Genomic DNA, 20413 nt, shown 5'->3' on the forward strand with positions numbered 1-20413 from the left:
CTTCGCCCTCGCTTTCTCGCAGGTCTGTTAACGACGTCGAGGGCAGGTGTTCGGCAGGCGGTGTGCTAGCTAGCTAGGAGTGGATTCCGGTAGACAGAATGCGAGAGGCGGTGGTGACACTGGTTGGTAGCTAGCTAGCTAGGACACCGGTACACAGTTTCCTTCGCCCCCGAAAAACTCATCATACTTTTTATTTCCCTTTTGATCCACATTTTAATCGCATATACAGTCAGGCGAAATCCAGAATATCAAGTGTCCCACAAGCATGACGATCAAGGCTAACCTACTATATGAAGTGGTTATTTATGTGTTCATGCCACATTTAAAAAGGTAATACATTTTTACTGTTAAATTACATGTCTTTACACATAGGAGGTCCCGTGAAGTAAAAAAAGTAAGTGCCCCCCTATGGAAATCAAATGCCCGTCCAACTGACTCGTCCTGGCGCTGGCCCTGAGGGACAGGCAGAGACTTTCATAGCAGGTATCAATATAATGCATAGGCTATAGTACTGCTGACCAATTCATGGTTTTAGAACAATCCAAACGAATGTTGTAAAGCAAAATCATTGAAAATGTATGCTAAATAATTTTCGGTTTATCGTCCCAGCTCTAGCGCGCACACACACACACACTGATGCCAGCTGGAATGGCTCTCCTCCGTCAGATTTAAGGCAATCAGGAAGAATAACCAAATATCACCGACTGCTCAGTCCAGCATCATTCATATATATATATATATATATATAAGTACCATTATACACCACAAAATCTGCTTCTATACTGGTGCACTATATAGGGAATTGGATGCCATTTCAGATTGTGCACTAGATAGGGAATAAGGTGCCATGTGTCTGTAGAAGTGGACTAGATAGGGAATAAGGTGCCATTTTAGTGGCCCTGTATCAGTGTTTAGCTCCACCTCTTGGCCCTTGCAGGGGTAGCTCTGGTCCAGGGTGTTTTTCGGCTACTCTCTCACTATAGGAAGACAATAGAGAGCCGAACGACACCCTGGACCAGAGCTACTACAGGGGATATGGACTGGTACTCGAGATCTGTTGATTTAACTGATACATTTTCTTTGTAAATTTGAGCGTGAGAACAATAAAATAAAAAACTTTTTTTTTTCTAAATAGTGTGTCTGCTGGAACGCTTTGGTGGAGATTTGTTGACTAATATATGAAACTACGTCTTGATTCTTTCATACATTACATTTCTAAAATGTCCCCTTGTTGTTTTGTCAAACCAAACTCAGTCAGAAAGAGACCATACTCTGTCAGACATTCAGTAACCAACATGGAACCAACATGGAATGCTGTAATGGAAATGTTTTGACTCAAACAAAATTCAGTTTTTTTTTTTATAGTATCTTTATTGATGCTTCAATTCATATAGCATGTGGTCAATATTCTCTTTACATGGGTATAGAAAAAAAACTCATAACTCAATCCATCAGAAGTTGTAAAGTAGGGAAGTAAAAATGTCATAAATATGCGATTGGGGTAAAGCAAGGATCCTGCTTTCCAGAGTTCAAAATTATTCAAAACAAACGTCCTAATCCTCAGGTAAAAAAGTTTAACCATATACAGCAAAGCACCGCATCTCATAGAAAGAGGACAGATCTTCAATTGGTTTTGGTCGACTAATCTTAAAAAAGGTTTAAGGTGATAGGGGAGGAGAGGACACGGTAACAAATGTGCTTGTATGAAATGACTCCTTCTGCACTCGCACGCCATCAGGCAAATTATGTTTACAGGGGTGGAATCCCAAAATAAATGTAGCTAGTTTTCTAGAGAAAACAACAAAAGGGGGTGTGGCTGCCGCGAGGAAACTGGTGCATCCTCTGTCGAAATCTGTAATGGAGGAGGAGAGCAGCCTCCTTTGTTCTCCTAACGACTTGACACTGTCCTCGACCACTTATTGGTTTCCGGGTCACGGAGGAGTCGCGGAGAGGAAGGTCTTTTGCCCAATTGGGAATCTCCCTATGTACTGGGAATCTCCCTATGTACTGTATCTCAATACTCCTTGAAGCATCCTTCCCTCTGCTCTGCACCCTGAAGACAGTGGACTGTATTCTGGCTTGCTCTCTCTCACATGTCCAGTCCTGCTTGCTCTCTCCCCCTCTCACCTGTCCAGTCCTGCTTGCTCTCCCTCACTCTCACCTGTCCAGTCCTGCTTGCTCTCCCTCACTCTCACCTGTCCAGTCCTGCTTGCTCTCCCTCACTCTCACCTGTCCAGTCCTGCTTGCTCTCCCTCACTCACCTGTCCAGTCCTGCTTGCTCTCCCTCACTCACCTGTCCAGTCCTGCTTGCTTTCCCTCACTCTCACCTGTCCAGTCGTGCTTGCTCTCCGAGTAGAGACTGAAGGCCCGGATTCAAGCTGTGGCACGTTGTAGAGTGCTCAACAATGCACCTTTTAAAGGCAATGTCCCTACATCTGCTCAGATTGCATTCACAGGAAAGGCTGCAGATGTCGGCTCAATCAGGAATTACGTACAGCGCACTTCATATTGAATTCTGGCCTAGGCTTCTCTAATGCAGAGTTTCCCTAATGGTTCTGGGAAGATTTTTCTTGACAAAAAAAATGGTTCTCTATAGGTGACTAGGAGGATCACATCACTACAAACTAGAGTACTGAATCAGGTTATCACTGATTGGACAGGAGACAGGAAGCGTTTTGGAAAGGAAGTGGAGTAGCAAGTCCAGTAGTGCATTCCAAATGGCACCCTATTCCCTATATAGTGTGCTACTTTTCACCGGGGCCCATAGAGCTCTGGCCAAAGTAGTGCCTTATATAGGGAATAGGGTGCCATTTGGGACAGCCAGTACGTTGCTACCCTTCTAGTCTCTTATGATTTGGTCCGTTCTCTCCTCAGTATAACTGAGACTCCTCCTCCCCCAGTGGGACTCAGGAACACGGAACCCCTCCCGTGATACGGGTTCCACCACCAGTTCTAGAAGACCCGGAGGTTCCGGAACCGCCAGCTCAGTCACCCGGAACAAGGGGGAGTAGGCTCGGCCAATCAGGGCCAGCCTGCCAGATGGGATCCGGGGGTCCGGACCCCTCAGCCGGCGCCAGTACACCAGGAAGTGGCGTACAAGCTGGGCCGGGTAGCGCCAGCGCAGGGTGGCGTTGAGGTGAAGTTTATCAGCGCCCCTCAGCCACACCACGTCATAGACACACACACTCTGGACTGGGAGGGGAGGAACGGAGAGGGACTCAGCATCCAGGATCTAGGGGGGGGGGGGGGGGGACAAAAGAGGGGTAGAGACAGAAAGACAGACTGCTTATAAGAAACACGGATACACAAATCAGTCACTTATAAATTATTGAGATGTACAAACAGTTGCAACACTTATACTAAATAAAAATGGGGGGAGTGGTGTAAAGCTTGCCGCCATTGGACTCTGGAGCAGTGGAAACGCGTTCTCTGGAGTGATGAATCACGCTTCACCATCTGGCAGTCCGACGGGCGAATCTGGGTTTGGCGGAAGCCAGGAGAACGCTACCTGCCCCAATGCATAGTGCTAACTGTAAAGCAGTGGCGGCTGGCCGATAGAGGGCGCTAGGGCGCCGCCCCCTTAAATAAAATTATTTTAAAAAATAAAATAAAAAATAAATAAAAATAATAATAATAATAATAAAAACATCAGTATGTCAATATTTGTGTGTTTGAAATATGGAATGCACACAGTAATATGTGTAAGATATGATAGAAAATCATATTCGCAACCTTTCCTCTGCCTGTCAAATGCCTCGTCAGCTCTGGGCGATACAGAAAGTGCCCCGAGGAGGCGGGTCTACGTAGCAGTTAAGCCAATTGCTAATTTAAGATATGAATGTATGACATAAAATGTAGCTAATCAGCGATTTTAATTCGAATCCAAGGAGGGCGATTATTTTATCGCCCCAAGCTCGCCCCTGATAAAATAAGGACCGGGCTCCAGTGGCGCCATTTTTACTAGACGACAATGGTGAGCGCAAACGTTACTCCTCCAAGACCCAACCCTAACTCGGTGAAATCTCTCCTCCAAGATCCGTTTGAGAGGAGAACTTTGTCAGAGAAAGTTCGGGTGAAAGAGCTGGGCCCAGATCAACCTGACCTCTCAATCAGACAGCAGGCTAGCGAGAAAGGGAAGCAGTATATGCGCGGCTTCTCCCGTAGCTGGTACACCAGGAAGGCTTGGCTAGCTGGGTGCACTGATGCTAATGCTTTATTTTGCTTTCCGTGCTTGCTTTTTAAAACGACGGGCCGGACGGGGTCAGATTCAGCATGGACAGGTACCGGAGTGAGGGATATGAAGCACCTGTCAGAGAAGGTAAAGAAACATGAGAACACCAGGGCACACATGGACAACTCTGTAAAGCTAGCTGTATTAGGAAGGGTGAACATTGCTACGCAGCTGGATGACGGCCACAGGATTGCGGTGAGGAAACACAATGAGGAGGTGGATAAAAACAGGCACATTCTATCCAAAATTATCGATTGTGTGAAGTTCTGTGGGGCTTTTGAGTTGGCCTTGCGTGGGCACGAGGAGACTGACTCCTCGGACAACCCCGGCATTTTCCGGGGCTTAGTGGATTTTGTTGCCTCCCTCGACAGTGTGCTGGAGGAGCACCTGAAGACAGCTACCGTTTTTAAGGGCACGTCAAAGACGATACAGAACGAGCTGTTGGAATGTATGCTGTCAGTGCTTAAGGATTACATCCTGGAGGAAGTAAAGAGTGCTGATTTTATCGCCATTCAAGCTGACGAGACGACTGACGTTTCCACCCACTAACGTGTTTCCAGACCATCAGAGACTCTGGGAACTTTGATGCCCCGACTGTCAGAGAGGCGGGGGGCTTTGTGAGGATGCTCGAAGACGAGGCTTTCTGTTTTTTCCTGGCACTGTTCCACAAGATCATGCCAAATGTGGACATGCTTTTCAGCCAGCTGCAGAAGAGGAACATCGACCCTGTCTTCATTAAAGCACTTGTCCAGAGGTTCACAGACAGCATGCTAACAATCAGGTAAATAACTATATTTACTATTGGCTGATAAAGATGTTGTTAGAAAGATGAATAGTTCACTTACAACAGTTTAAAAGCCTAAATGTGTCTGGTCATCAAAGTGAGTGATTATCATAGAGCCGTCACAATTATATTTGTTTTAGTATTTTAAAAGGAAAGAGAAGACACAATCAGACGTTGATAATAATGCAGGAAAGTACTACACAGTTTGTAATAATTATTCAGGTGTCCACCAGGTCAATTTCTAGAAGAGGCCTAGTTGTTATTGAAGATTAACTTTATTGCTAAGTGCACAGCAGAACAAAATGATGTTGCATCCCTCTCACAAATGTAATAGAAAAAGGCTTTAAAACGTAATAACATCAGTTAATTATGTACATCACAGGTTAAAAGCAGTTACTAGACATAGTTTGTGTGTATATACACACTATCTGTCTGTCTGTCTGTCTGTCTATATATATATATAAAATTCCTGTACAAATAAGATGACAGACACACACACACACAGAGCAGCTCTGGCCGCATGTTTCTTTGTATATAGTTGACCTTAGCATAAAAAATCCAGTTATATATGGTACTCTAGAAAGTCTTAATAGTGTCTTTGCTAATATTACTGTATATATGTTGTTTTGTATCAATTAATTGTTGCAGTTCTGGAGCACATTAACAATTAGTCACATTTAGTATGATCATAAAATACTGTATGCTATTCTTCCAGTCAAAGGTTTGAGTTCATCCACTTGATATCCATTTCTATATTATACATCCTTTTATACAGTGTAAGATTTCCTATAAACTTTATAATAATTTCATGTTATTGTCCACTTTCCACTCTGTTCTGACAGCATGCCTGTTGCGTTGCCTGTTTACTACCAATGGTGAAAAGTTCACTTTAAATGCAAATGAAAGGCTTGGGTTTGTGTAATATGTTTTTGTGTAAGAATGCCTCAACTTTTTAATATTGGCATTAAATAATTACTGAATGTTTCACTGAGCACTGCTTTCCTGCAGTTTGTGTTAAAATATATCGCGATGGTTACAGGAAAAAAAAAGTATGGCACAGCCCCACCGAGAATATTTTTCACCAGCCGCCACTGCTGTAAAGTTTGGTGGAGGAGGAATAATGGTCTGGGTCTGTTTTTCATGGTTTGGGCTAGGCCCCTTAGTTCCAGTGAAGGGAAATCTTAACGCTACGGCATACAATGACATTCTAGACGATTCTGTGCTTCAAACTTTGTGGCAACAATTTGGGGAAGCCCCTTTCCTGTTTCAGCATGACAATGCCCCCGTGCACAAAGCGAGGTCCATACAGAAATGGTCTGTCGATCGGTGTGGAAGAACTTGACTGGCCTGCACAGAGCCCTGACCTCAACCCCCATCGAACACCTTTGGGATGAATTGGAACGCCGACTGCGAGCCAGGCCTAATCGCCCAACATCAGTGCCTGACCTCACTAATGCTCTTGTGGCTGAATGGAAGCAAGTCCCTGCAGCAATGTTTCATCATCTAGTGGAAAGCCTTCCCAGAAGAGTGGAGGCTGTTATAGCAGCAAAGGGGGGGGGACCAACTCAATATTAATGTCCATGATTTTGGAATGAGATGTTTGACGAGCAGGTGTCCACATACTTTTGGTCATGTAGTGTTTCTTGACAGGGCTGTATCATATAATTTGATAACATCAGTGCATTTGTTACGATAATAATCCATATAAAGTACAGTAATTTGTTAAATTAGAGGCACTTGTGAAAGTGAAACCATTATTAAAACACTATAGATGACTGAGATAATGGGAAATTCAACGAGAGATAATTGATCTTGCTCTGTTTGAGGATCTTGTGCATCTTTAGAGACAGGTGGCACTTTTTTGCAGAAAGTACAGATTGGCTCATCAGATATCGTTTCCCAAAACCAATCTTATAGGATCTTTGAGAGGATTTAAGACCTACTTTAGAAAAGGCACACAAGTGCTATCCACCCTTGGGTTTTTGGTAACGGCACTTTTCAGCGGGAGCTTGCCGATCGGCATCTCCCAGCCCTCGATGAGACGATGTTTTGGATGCAATCATCAGCAAAACAAACAGGTTGAAGTCAAGAGGGGTTTCTTTGCCATCAGGGTTCCCAAATACGAACAGAGAACTAGACCACATCGCCATAAAAGCACCATTCTAAAACGAGTTTCAACTACTGTATGTGAACAGAAAAGGCTTCCACTCTTAATGAGCAGGTGATAGGTCATGTGATGATCAAGGCTTCCAGTCTTAATGTGCAAGTGACAGGTCATGTGATGATCAAAAGATGCTGCTGAATGTGGTGGCCAGGCGGAACTCACGACTCGTTCATTCTGCAGAACAACAGTGTTGGCCAACACGCTTACAGGTGGGAGCTGTTGAGGATGTATGGCTTACTGGTGAGTGTTGCCTAGCTACTCATTTGAAGTATATTTGCCATCGCTAAAGCAACTTGAATTGTCCTAATGGTCCTCTCTTTGTAGCTATGTTTTCATTTTTACTGGTCAAACCACAACTGGGCGAGCCCAATAAAACCTTTTCGTTGTACTCAACCTCTGACACTTGGCACCTCTATTTCAGTCTCTGGTTGTGTCCTAATATTTCATGGTATGGCGTTGTATATTCCCCATGGGCTTTAAAGGGATTATTTTTGACCATAGGAGCGTTTTGAAATGCGAATAGCCAAGGTCACGCACGAGCACTGAGGCTGATAACAATTGGTATTTATCAACGGTTATCTCCTACCGGTGTGCTATGACGCTCATTGGATTGTTTGATAAATCAACACTTTTCCTATGCGTACGAACATTCTAAATTCCCTTCATAAGTAGCATTTTAGAATAGTTCCTACGCAATATTGATAAATGAGGCCCCAGGTCTAAGAGTCTGGGACAGATATGATTCTGTTGACGGGTAATTCTGTGGTAAGGTCTCTCTCTTTCTCTCACCATAATCTCTCCGACCCGGCATTTGAAGGGTGTGTCCTGATCTCCGCCATCACGCTGCACGTTCACACACACATCCCTCAGAGCACAGTCCTGCAGCTCCAACTGGGAACACCTGCACACACCCGTTATTACTACAGTATTACTAGGTTATATCAGACACCCGTTATTACTACAGTATTACTAGGTTATATCAGACACCCGTTATTACTACAGTATTACTAGGTTATATCAGACACACGTTATTACTACAGTATTACTAGGTTATATCAGACACCCGTTATTACTACAGTATTACTAGGTTATATCAGACACCCGTTATTACTACAGTATTACTAGGTTATATCAGACACCCGTTATTACTACAGTATTACTAGGTTATATCAGACACCCGTTATTACTACAGTATTACTAGGTTATATCAGACACCCGTTATTACTACAGTATTACTAGGTTATATCAGACACCCGTTATTACTACAGTATTACTAGGTTATATCAGACACCCGTTATTACTACAGTATTACTAGGTTATATCAGACACACGTTATTACTACAGTATTACTAGGTTATATCAGACACCTGTTATTACTACAGTATTACTAGGTTATATCAGACACCCGTTATTACTGCAGTACTACTAGGTTATATCAGACACACGTTATTACTACAGTATTACTAGGTTATATCAGAAACACGTTATTACTACAGTATTACTAGGTTATATCAGACACCCATTATTACTACAGTACTACTAGGTTATATCAGACACACGTTATTACTACAGTATTACTAGGTTATATCAGACACATGTTATTACTACAGTATTACTAGGTTATATCAGACACCCGTTATTACTACAGTATTACTAGGTTATATCAGACACCCGTTATTACTACAGTATTACTAGGTTATATCAGACACCCGTTATTACTACAGTATTACTAGGTTATATCAGACACCCGTTATTACTACAGTACTACTAGATTATATCAGACACACGTTATTACTACAGTATTACTAGGTTAATCAGACACCCGTTATTACTACAGTATTACTAGGTTATATCAGACACCCGTTATTACTACAGTATTACTAGGTTATATCAGACACCCGTTATTACTACAGTATTACTAGGTTATATCAGACACACGTTATTACTACAGTATTACTAGGTTATATCAGACACCCGTTATTACTACAGTATTACTAGGTTATATCAGACACCCGTTATTACTACAGTATTACTAGGTTATATCAGACACACGTTATTACTACAGTATTACTAGGTTATATCAGACACCCGTTATTACTACAGTATTACTAGGTTATATCAGACACCCGTTATTACTACAGTATTACTAGGTTATATCAGACACCCGTTATTACTACAGTATTACTAGGTTATATCAGACACCCGTTATTACTACAGTATTACTAGGTTATATCAGACACCCGTTATTACTACAGTATTACTAGGTTATATCAGACACACGTTATTACTACAGTATTACTAGGTTATATCAGACACCTGTTATTACTACAGTATTACTAGGTTATATCAGACACCCGTTATTACTGCAGTACTACTAGGTTATATCAGACACACGTTATTACTACAGTATTACTAGGTTATATCAGAAACACGTTATTACTACAGTATTACTAGGTTATATCAGACACCCATTATTACTACAGTACTACTAGGTTATATCAGACACACGTTATTACTACAGTATTACTAGGTTATATCAGACACATGTTATTACTACAGTATTACTAGGTTATATCAGACACCCGTTATTACTACAGTATTACTAGGTTATATCAGACACCCGTTATTACTACAGTATTACTAGGTTATATCAGACACCCGTTATTACTACAGTATTACTAGGTTATATCAGACACCCGTTATTACTACAGTACTACTAGATTATATCAGACACACGTTATTACTACAGTATTACTAGGTTAATCAGACACCCGTTATTACTACAGTATTACTAGGTTATATCAGACACCCGTTATTACTACAGTATTACTAGGTTATATCAGACACCCGTTATTACTACAGTATTACTAGGTTATATCAGACACACGTTATTACTACAGTATTACTAGGTTATATCAGACACCCGTTATTACTACAGTATTACTAGGTTATATCAGACACCCGTTATTACTACAGTATTACTAGGTTATATCAGACACACGTTATTACTACAGTATTACTAGGTTATATCAGACATTCCTCAGAGCACAGTCCTGCAGCTCCAACTGGGAACACACACACCAGAGGTCTTCTTACCTGACAGTCCATCCGTCTGGGTTCCACTGTCCACAGCTCTGAGAGAACTGTCTCACCAACGGGTGGTCCTCCGTTAAAGCAGCAGGCTCAACACTGCTGGCTACAAACACACACACACACATCAATAATAATAATACAACACATTACAACTCCTGTGTGTGTGTGTGTAGCCAGCAGTGTTGTGTGATATGACTGACTCACTAGGTATATCCTGAACACCACTGTGTGTGCAGAGTGTAGCGTCAGTAGTCTTTAACACCAGAGAGACAGTGACTCCAGGAGACGGCTTATAGATCAGAGACACAAAGACCCTGGAGGATAGAGGTACCTGGAGAGAAAATATCCTGGGAGGGGAGAGGGAGAGAATGGCCATAGCATTTGAGTCCTCAAAGCTGTAAGAGGAATATACTAGCCGTCATGAACACACACACACACTCCCCTACCTGGCGCAGACTTTGGTCAGCATGGAGGGTATGAGTCCCTCTATGAGCAGTGAGCTGCCCCCGCTCCAGGCATCTTCAGGGCAGCCCTGGGTCCTCAGCCAGCCCTCCCCCTCCAGGGTCTTTCTGTAGTATAGGGGTTGCAGCTCCTGGGCATCCAGGTTGAACCAGCTACGATCCACCTCACGCTACACAACCCAGCAGACAGACACACAGGACAGGTCAGAGGGTAGCTACAGGACACAAACAGGACAGGTCAGAGGGTAGCTACAGGACAGGTCAGAGGGTAGCTACAGGACACAAACAGGACAGGTCAGAGGGTAGCTACAGGACAGGTCAGAGGGTAGCTACAGGACACAAACAGGACAGGTCAGAGGGTAGCTACAGGACACAAACAGGACAGGTCAGAGGGTAGCTACAGGACACAAACAGGACAGGTCAGAGGGTAGCTACAGGACACAAACAGGACAGGTCAGAGGGTAGCTACAGGACAGGTCAGAGGGTAGCTACAGGACACAAACAGGACAGGTCAGAGGGTAGCTACAGGACACAAACAGGACAGGTCAGAGGGTAGCTACAGGACACAAACAGGACAGGTCAGAGGGTAGCTACAGGACAGGTCAGAGGGTAGCTACAGGACACAAACAGGACAGGTCAGAGGGTAGCTACAGGACACAAACAGGAGAAAAACCCATTAAATTATACATTTTGCAGTGCAATGCATTCCGAAGAAGACCCAGATCATTGTTGTTACTAGTACAGTCGTGGTCAAAAGTTTTGAGAATGACACAAATACTAATTTTCACAAAGTCTGCTGCCTCAGTTTTGATGATGGCAATTTGCATATACTCCAGAATGTCATGAAGCGTGATCAGAAGAATTGCAATTAATTGCAAAGTCCCTCTTTGCCATGAAAATGAACTTAATCAACAAAATCCATGGTTACCTGCAAGGAAACACGTGCCGTCATCATTGCTTTGCACAAAAAGGGCTTCACAGGCAAGGATATTGCTGCTAGTAAGATTGCACCTAAATCAACCATTTATCGGATCATCAAGAACTTCAAGGAGAGAGGTTCAATTGTTGTGAAGAAGGTGTCAGGGCGCCCAAGAAAGTCCAGCAAGTGCCAGAACTGTCTCCTAAAGTTGATTCAGCTGCGGGATCGGGGCACCACCAGTGCAGAGCTTGCTCAGGAATGGCAGCAGGCAGGTGTGAGGCATCTGCATGCACAGTGAGGCGAAGACTTTTGGAGGATTGCCTGGTGTCAAGAAGGGCAGCAAAGAAGCCACTTCTCTCTAGGAAAAACATCAGGGATAGACTGATATTCTGCAAAAGGTACAGGGATTGGACTGCTGAGGACTGGGGTAAAGTAATTTTCTCTGATGAATCCCCTTTCCGATTGTTTGGGGCATCCGGAAAACACCTTGTCCGGAGAAGACAAGGTGAGCGCTACCATCAGTCCTGTGTCATGCCAACAGTAAAGCATCCTGAGACCATTAATGTGTGGGGTTGCTTCTCAGCCAAGGGACTGGGCTCACTCACAATTTTGACGAAGAACACAGCCATGAATAAAGAATGGTACCAACACATCCTCCGAGAGCAACCATCCAAGAACAGTTTGGTGACGACCAATGCCTTTTCCAGCATGATGGAGCACCTTGCCATAAGGCAAAAGTGATAACTAAGTGGCTCGGGGAACAAAAAATCGAAATTGTTGGTCCATGGCCAGGAAACTCCCCAGACCTTAATCCCATTGAGAACTTGTGGTCAATCCTCAAGAGGTGGGTGGACAAACAAAAACCCACAAATTCTGACAAACTCCAAGCATTGATTATGCAAGAATGGGCTGCCATCAGTCAGGATGTGGCCCAGAAGTTAATTGACAGAATGCCAGGGCGGATTGCAGAGGTCTTGAAAAAGATGGGTAAACACTGCAAATATTGACTCTTTGCATAAACTTAATGTAATTGTCAATAAAAGCCTTTGACACTTATGGAATGCTTGTAATTACATCTGACAAAAATATCTCATAACACTGAAGCAGCGAACTTTGAAGACCAATACTTGTGTCATTCTCAAAACTTTTGACCACGAATGTAGTGTGGCGGTCATGGAATTTTGGATGACAATAATTGGGCAGCCAAATGACTGCTGTCTCCGTAACAACAAAAAAAATTTAGGGACTCACATTGTCTCCCTACCTCCTTTCCTAAATGCATGTGCTGCCATAGGTGTCCCCATTCAAGTCAATTATGGCATAATGGGTGGACTGGCATCCATTACGAGTGTACCCATAGGAGCAAAGCAGGAAGTGTACCCATCAATATGTGCTGTGATTTGTTGATTCAAATCAACTGACATCACAAAAAATACATTCCATTGCATGAGCCACATCAGTTAGCAGCATTTGAATTAAAGTTCTACATTATCATGGAAAGTATTGCATCACAATAACCAGGCAGCCAAGGCGGGGGCAATTTTATGAATATTCATTCGCTACGTTTGCTAGACTCAGGAGGTCATGGGGACATAGGCTTCAGCCAGGAGCAAGCAGGTTAGATGTGATTCCACCCCATGGGCAACAACGACTGGCTACCAGTTTGTTTTCAGCCAAATATGTTCTCATGGCTAGTTTATCCAGTCACCACCACATTTAGAAGGATAGCTACTGACTGAAATGTAGCTAGCATTCTGGCTCACACTGGACATGCAGTAGCCAACTACTTAGTTAGCTAGCTAATTGTGGATGCCAAAATACACAGCTCTCTAGACTTGGGAACTCACGGACATACAGGCTACCTAGAAATGATTCCACCACAAGCAACAATAACTGGCGACTAGGTCATTTTCAGACAAATATTTTCAGCTTAGTTTATCCACTGACAAGCGCATTTAGGAGGATAGGTAATTACTTAAATGTAGCTAGCTTGATCACTGACCAGACCAGGCAGTAGCCACTAACTAATCGTGGACTCATTACCTACAATATTCTTTGATAGGTTTCGGTTAACTTGCTCATATCAAGCAACGCATACAGACCGTTTGTGGAAAGGTAAAAATAACAATTAGTGGGGTCTTTTTTTTTTTTAATGATCGGACAGTGAAACTAAAATAGATTGGTAGCTAGCTGATGAGGCTTTCATTTATTTCCCAATTAATTTGGTGATCAAGCTGAAGCTGGGTTTGACAAGTCATTCGGTCGGTGCTAACTGCTCATGCCGGTGGCGCTAACTAGCCAAATAGACGGCTCTGTAGAGCATCACTCATGAATAGTCATGACATTTCGTGAACCCATGAGTTTACCCGTCAAATTGCCAACGTCAGAGGTTCCAAGCCCATTCTATTCATTGTTTGCTACAACACTTTGCAGATTTCAACAAGGGGCAACAAAGATTCATCACGTTGTCAAGAGTCCATGTTATCGCAGAAAACATACTCGACCTCACGAATGCCCGGTCGTCACATCTTCAGTCACGCTTCTTCAACGGTTACGACGGTTATTTTATTTTCACGACGGTCTTCATCCGTAACCGTTGGTTACACGGTAATTGTGCCTGCCCTAGTTGTTACCCAAATGGTGGGTAGACTTGGGACCCCATAGTGGGTTATGGTCATGCTACTGGGCCTTGGCTTAAGAGACTATTTTGGAGGGTCACATGAAAGTTCAATAGGCTTAAGGTGGGACAGTGTTTTAGGAACTAGGGATGTAGACCTGGAGAAAGGGGATAGGAGGATTTGATAATAGGTGCTGCTGTCTCTCTATAGAGTCTGTGCTCTCTCTCTCACACACTCTCTCTCTCACTCACACTCTCTCTCACTCACACTCTCTCTCTCACAGTCTCTCTCTCTCCTCGTACCTGTCCCTTCCAGTAGAGGCTGGTCCCAGCACCCTGGCAGAAGGAGGAGATGAAAGGGAGGGGCGACGAGGGCCGGTGGACATACAGGAAGTCAGACAGGAGAGACCAGAACCTGCACACAGGAAACAGGATGTGACATTGTAGGATATGACATAGGAGGGTCACTTTCGACTGTGGCTATGCTACGTGTGGTATGAGTGAGCGCTTTATAAGATAGAAAATATTGTCTATTTTATTGTCTTATTCGACAGGGTCCAGGGAACATGTATAACAAACACTGCACCAGATTGTTGCTACATACCTTATTCTCATCTGCAGTCCTTAGATAGATAGCATCACTTTATATTTCCCAAAGGCACTTAAGGTGTGGCGTTCGATATAAAATCACACAAAATCCCCAAAACAACCACAGCACTACATTACACAGTAGAAGTTAATCTCACTTGTCCTGTTCCTTCCTGAAGTCAGTCTTGTCTGGGATGGTCTCGTACACCCAGCCTGGAGCAAAGATGGCCGTTGAGAAGTCATGTTTACGAATCAGCTCCAGAGCCTGAAGGGGGGGGAAGAGAGACAGATACAGAGAGCGAGAGAGAGAGACACAGAGAGAGCAACTTTTCTGAGTCTAATGTTTACTGTTCATTTTTATTGTTTATTTCACTTTTGCTTACTATCTACTTCACTTGCTTTGGCAATGTTAACATACGTTTCCCATGCTAATAAAGCAGAGAGAGAGAGAGAGAGAGAGAGAGAGAGAGAGAGAGAGAGAGATCTATATTGTTACACACACACCACCATAATAAACCACTTCTATATGAAGACACACACACATACCTGTGACTAAGCACTGACACACACCCCACCATCCTCCCACCATCTCCAGACCCTCCCCCTCCTACCCTCCCCCCACTCCCCTCCCAGTTCTAACCTTATTAGTCTCCAGCTTCCCTCCCACCACCTCTCCCCTGGCGAACACGTCCACCCCAACAAAGATGTCCGCCAGACGGCCCTGAGCAGCTGAGTAGACCTTCATTCTCTCCAGGCTCTGCTCTGTCCAGTTATAGTTGGTGAAGATACCATCACACGCTGAGAAAAACACTCTGAGAGAAAGGGGGAGGGAGGGAGGGAGGGACAGAGAGAGAGAGATGTATAAAAAGTATCCTTATCTTCCCTATCCACATTCTCTCCTCCCTCCCTCTCCCCCTCTTCTCTCCTCCCTCCCTCTCCCCCCTCTTCTCTCCTCCCTCCCTCCCTCTTCTCTCCTCCCTCCCTCCTCTCCTCCCTCCCTCTTCTCTCCTCCCTCCCTCATCTTCTCCCTCCCTCCCTCCCTCCCTCCCTCATCTTCTCTCCTCCCTCTCCCCCTCTTCTCTCCTCCCTCTCCCCCTCTTCTCTCCTCCCTCCCTCCCCCCTCTTCTCTCCTCCCTCCCTCCCTCTCTTCCCCTCTTCTCTTCTCCCTCCCTCCCCCTCTTCTCCCTCCCTCCCTCTTCTCTCCTCCCTCCCTCCCTCTCCCCACTCTTCTCTCCTCCCTCCCTCCCCCTCTTCTCTCCTCCCTCCCTCCCCCTCTTCTCTCCTCCCTCCCTCCCCCTCTTCTCTCCTCCCTCCACCTACCTGTTGGATGGGTTGAGTTCATTCTGCCATTTGAGCTGTCCGTTCTCCAGGACAGAGTCATACCAGAGGACCATACTACCAGGGACTCTCTCGTGCATCTGGTCAGTCAGGTAACGTAGAAACAGAGGAGTGTTCTTCACAGCAGTCTCCTATTACACGGGAGGAGATGGAGGGTAGAGTACATACATGTTATCAATCATCAATGTGTCTCCCAAATGGCACCCTGTCCCCTAGTGCACTACTTTAGACCAGGCCCCATAGGGCTGCACTATGGTCAATGTGTTCATAGCACAGCAGTAGACGTCAGTATAATTAAGCAATAAGGCCCGAGGGGGTGTGGTATATGGCCAATATACCACGGCTCAGGGCTGTTCTTATGCACAACGCAACGTGGAGTGGCTGGATACAGTCATTAGCCATGGTATATTGGCCATATACCACAAACCCCCGAGGAGCCTTATTGCTGTTACCAACGTAATCAGAGCAGTAAAAATAAATGTTTTGTCATACCTGTGGTATACGGTCTGATATACCACAGTTGTCAGCCAATCAGCATTCAGGGCTCGAACCACCCAGTTTATAATATAGAATAGCAAATAACAGAGGACTATATGCCTAAAGGAGACATTCTGGGTCCAGCACACCGTGCAGACAACTGATAAGCTAATTATTGCTGTATCGGCCATATTGCTTAAACCTGTACACTCCTTTCAGAAGTAAACAAGTGCCTGCAGGTGTAGAGGTGTAAAGACTATGGATGCGTCCCAAATGGCACCGTATTCCCTATATAGTGCACTACTTATAGGGAATAGAGTGGGAATATAGTGCCATTTCTCGACGCACCCAATAACAAACTGTATAGTGAAACCAACGTGTCTATAGCATAGCAACAGACAAGAGTTTAGTATTGAATAACAAACTGTTAAAAGTTATAAAACTCACACTGAGAGGGTTCTCGATGTTGACGAGCCAACCATCGAAGCCGTAGCAGTGGGCTATCTGAACCAGCCTATCAGCTACGGCCCTGTAAGACTCCTCCTCTTTCAGGAAGACCTCGCACATCTTCCCCCCGTCCGTCCACTCAGTGATGAAGGTGCCTGGAGAACAAGCCAATCACAGCCGTCGATCAGTCAATGTGGAACTCAAACAGACCAATCAGCAGTGTGACTTTGAGGCCAGCCAACCATAATGTCAGATCGGCCCTATCAGTACTGTAGCAGGCAAATGTTCCAACCGTTTCAGATTAATGCAATACATAGAATATGTTGTTATCTGTTTCATACAGAAGGCTAGTGTACTCGCTCATGTGCATTATGTAAACTATTAGAATTTAATCTGTTAGGTTCAACCCCTTATATACTGTACATCTTGCTGTATATGACCCGAGTGAGACAGTCACTCCAACACACACACACACACACACACACAGTCACGTACACAGTGAGAGGTGAAAACCACAGACTAAAGCCCGAAGGTCACAAACAATCAAGGTTTTAAAAGTGAAACCAAACCTCTCGACTCCCTGAGGAAGTAGAGCAACGGCTCTCCAACACAGTAGGCCTGTAGATAAGAGGTCCTCTGAGTGAAGGCAGAGAACATACTAGTGGAAACCAGTAGTGTACAATAAAGTGCTGCATTTACCCCTTTCACACTGTTGGGCCGACCAGAATGAACCTAACTGTGCTGACTTGAATATTTTCAGCATGGTCCACTACACATTACCAGGCCCACTTAGGCCCTACAGGTTGGTTTGGACTCGGTTCGGCTCAGTAGTGTGAAAAGGGTATTATTGAATCCCAATAATCTCTGCTTTCTCCCAAAGTGTGCACTTATTCACTTTCCTTCATGGATTTGACAGGAAATGACTGTTATAAGAAACTCCCTCTCTAGCCCATGTCTACACCAATCCAATGTTTTTACATTTGTGGGGAGTAGTGAACAAGTGCACACTTCAGGAGGAAGGAAGGATTATTGGGACGTGCTCCTTGAGTCTCACCCAGGACGATGACTCCGTGTCTGTGAGCAGCGTTGGTCCAGACGGCGGGGGGGATGGTCACCATGTTGTGGCTGAAGTAGTTAAACACATCAATGTACTGCCAGTGGTAGAACACATAGGGAGCATCTGACTCTGCCCCCTGCAGAAACCTGGGGAGAGAGGTCAGGGGTTAAAGGTAAGAGGTCAGTGGTAGAGGGAATTTAGTTATACGACTTAGCAAACACTTTTATCCAAAGTGACTTCCAACACAATGAGTACATTGTTATGTGAGAATTTAGTAATAGCCTATCATAGAAAAGAGTAATGAGTGTACAAACAAAGTTTACTTGTTATGACACTATGACGACAACAGAGGTTCATTGCTCACAGGTGAGAGTTCAGAGGTGAGAGGTCAACCTACCTGTCATCCAGGTATCCGCCCATCATGTCGTGACTCACCAGAGTCCGGCGCGGCGTGCTGGCCAGAGAAGGCTCCCGATCAGCCAGGGGCACCGTCGCCACGTTGAAGGGGTTGGCCTCGCTGCGTTTCCACGACAACAGCTCCTCCAGGGACTGAAGGCCGGAGCTGATTGGCTCAGTGGTATCCGGGTCGTAATGCTTAGCTGTAAGGGTAAGACACAGATTGGTCCGTTCTTTGTGCTTTAGGTAACATTGTTAGTTTTCACTGAATATGGGCTCCCGAGTGGCGCAGCGGTCTAAGGCACTGCATCTCAGTGCTTGAAGCGTCACTACAGACCCTCTGGTTCGATTCCAGGCTGTATCACCACCGGCCGTGATTGGGAGTCCCATAGGGCGGCGCACAATTGGCTGGTGTAAGCCGTCATTGTAAATAAGAATTTGTTCTTAACTGACTTGCCTAGTTAAATAAAGGTACAATTAAATATGGTTAAATACTGTGTCTTCAGGTCTGCCTGGAGACCAAACAACTGGGTGGGCTGAATGAACAGGGCCAGCAACACTAGAACCAGAGTGTTAGAACTATTTCATCATTCATTGTCCTGTTATTTCCTAAGGATGAAAACCCTTCTGAAATCCAGAGGCTCTGTACCGTTATACAGTCTATTCTCTGTACCAACCTGGCAGAGATGAGGCTCCATACTTGATGACTTCATGAACACTTCTCAACTCAACTGGCTGATCCAAGCAAGACTCCAAACTGGTGAAATAGGAATGACAAATACATTTAGAATGTACAGTACCATACATAGACCATGTGTGAAGCCAAGCATGGATTTGAAATACAGTACTGTATTCCTTTTGATAATTGTATTTATCATTGCATTTGATTGATCAAATCATTGCATTTATTCTAGCTGCTGTAAAAAGTGGGTTTGGTGCTCTGTGAACTTAAAACAACCCTACTTATCAGCAGCCCCGTGCAGCCCAGAGCGAGGCCTACACAACCTGCGAAGTGACAGCTGTCAAAAAAGTTACCCGCTGCTTTCCGTTTTTAACAACTTGCTCCCGATCTGATCCTCTTCTTCTTCTCTCTTTCTCCTCCACAAAGACCCATCCTCCTTATGCTCAGTAGGCAATGCACCGTCCATGGTGAGAAATATGAATTAGAAGTCTATGAATAAATGGAAGACATAAACAGGTATCAATGGCAGAATTTTGCGTTCCTCCGGTTCGGGACAGAGCGCAAAATAAACATTTCCTTGTTTACGGCGATTGGCTGCAGTTCTGGTGACGTTCAACCGTGTGCTTCGGCGGACGAATGATAGCTGAGATGCGGCGTTCACGTAGAATGTGTTTTTTGACGGCGTCTGTCAGGCGTCGTGCTGTTGGACAGAAAACCCGGCATGGCTCTTGGCTCTGGTGGAGTTTTGACCTCATACCGGCCACTAGATGGCAATATAAAACCACTTGTCAGGCTGAATTGCCAGTGATTCAGAAGGTAACGTAAACACTGAATGTACAAAACATTACGAACACCTTCCTAATATTGAGTTGCACCCCCTTTTGGCCTCAGAACAGCCTCAATTCGTTGGGGCATGGACACTACAAGGTGTCGAAAGCGTTCCACAGGGATGCTGGCCAATGTTGACTCCAATGCTTCCCACAGTTGTGTCAAGTTGGCAGGATGTCCTTTGGGTGGTGGAACATTAATGTCATAGAAAGAGCAGGTGTTCATAATGTTTTGTACACTCAGTGTAGTCTTAGATATTATTATAGTGGAATTATTGTGTCCAAAAATCATGATTGCTGGACATGCCAATAGAGTAACCTACCCAGCAAAC

At 44.5% G+C, this 20413-nt stretch overlaps 1 protein-coding gene across 2 annotated transcripts; it reads right to left on the reverse strand.

The window, feature by feature from the left end:
• Positions 1-1361: 1361 nt before the first annotated feature.
• Positions 1362-19804, reverse strand: engase (endo-beta-N-acetylglucosaminidase). Of its 2 annotated transcripts, XM_084172419.1 has the most exons (15): positions 19608-19795; positions 19250-19329; positions 18574-18775; positions 18174-18322; positions 17120-17274; positions 16178-16326; positions 15498-15669; positions 15016-15122; positions 14573-14684; positions 10719-10903; positions 10477-10619; positions 10276-10375; positions 7969-8080; positions 2836-3232; positions 1362-2725 (listed from the first exon to the last, which is right to left on the reverse strand). In XM_084172419.1, exons 1-14 carry the CDS (start codon positions 19718-19720, stop codon positions 2840-2842), a joined length of 2172 nt encoding a protein of 723 aa, XP_084028545.1. In that variant the 5' UTR covers positions 19721-19795; the 3' UTR covers positions 1362-2725; positions 2836-2839. The 2 variants fall into 2 exon arrangements, with proteins under 2 accessions (XP_084028545.1, XP_084028544.1); XM_084172418.1 differs by having other exon boundaries at positions 1362-3232; positions 19608-19804.
• Positions 19805-20413: the final 609 nt, after the last annotated feature.

This window comes from Coregonus lavaretus (genome assembly GCF_964263955.1).
Source record: "Coregonus lavaretus genome assembly, chromosome: 2".
NCBI classification, from domain to species: domain Eukaryota; kingdom Metazoa; phylum Chordata; class Actinopteri; order Salmoniformes; family Salmonidae; genus Coregonus; species Coregonus lavaretus.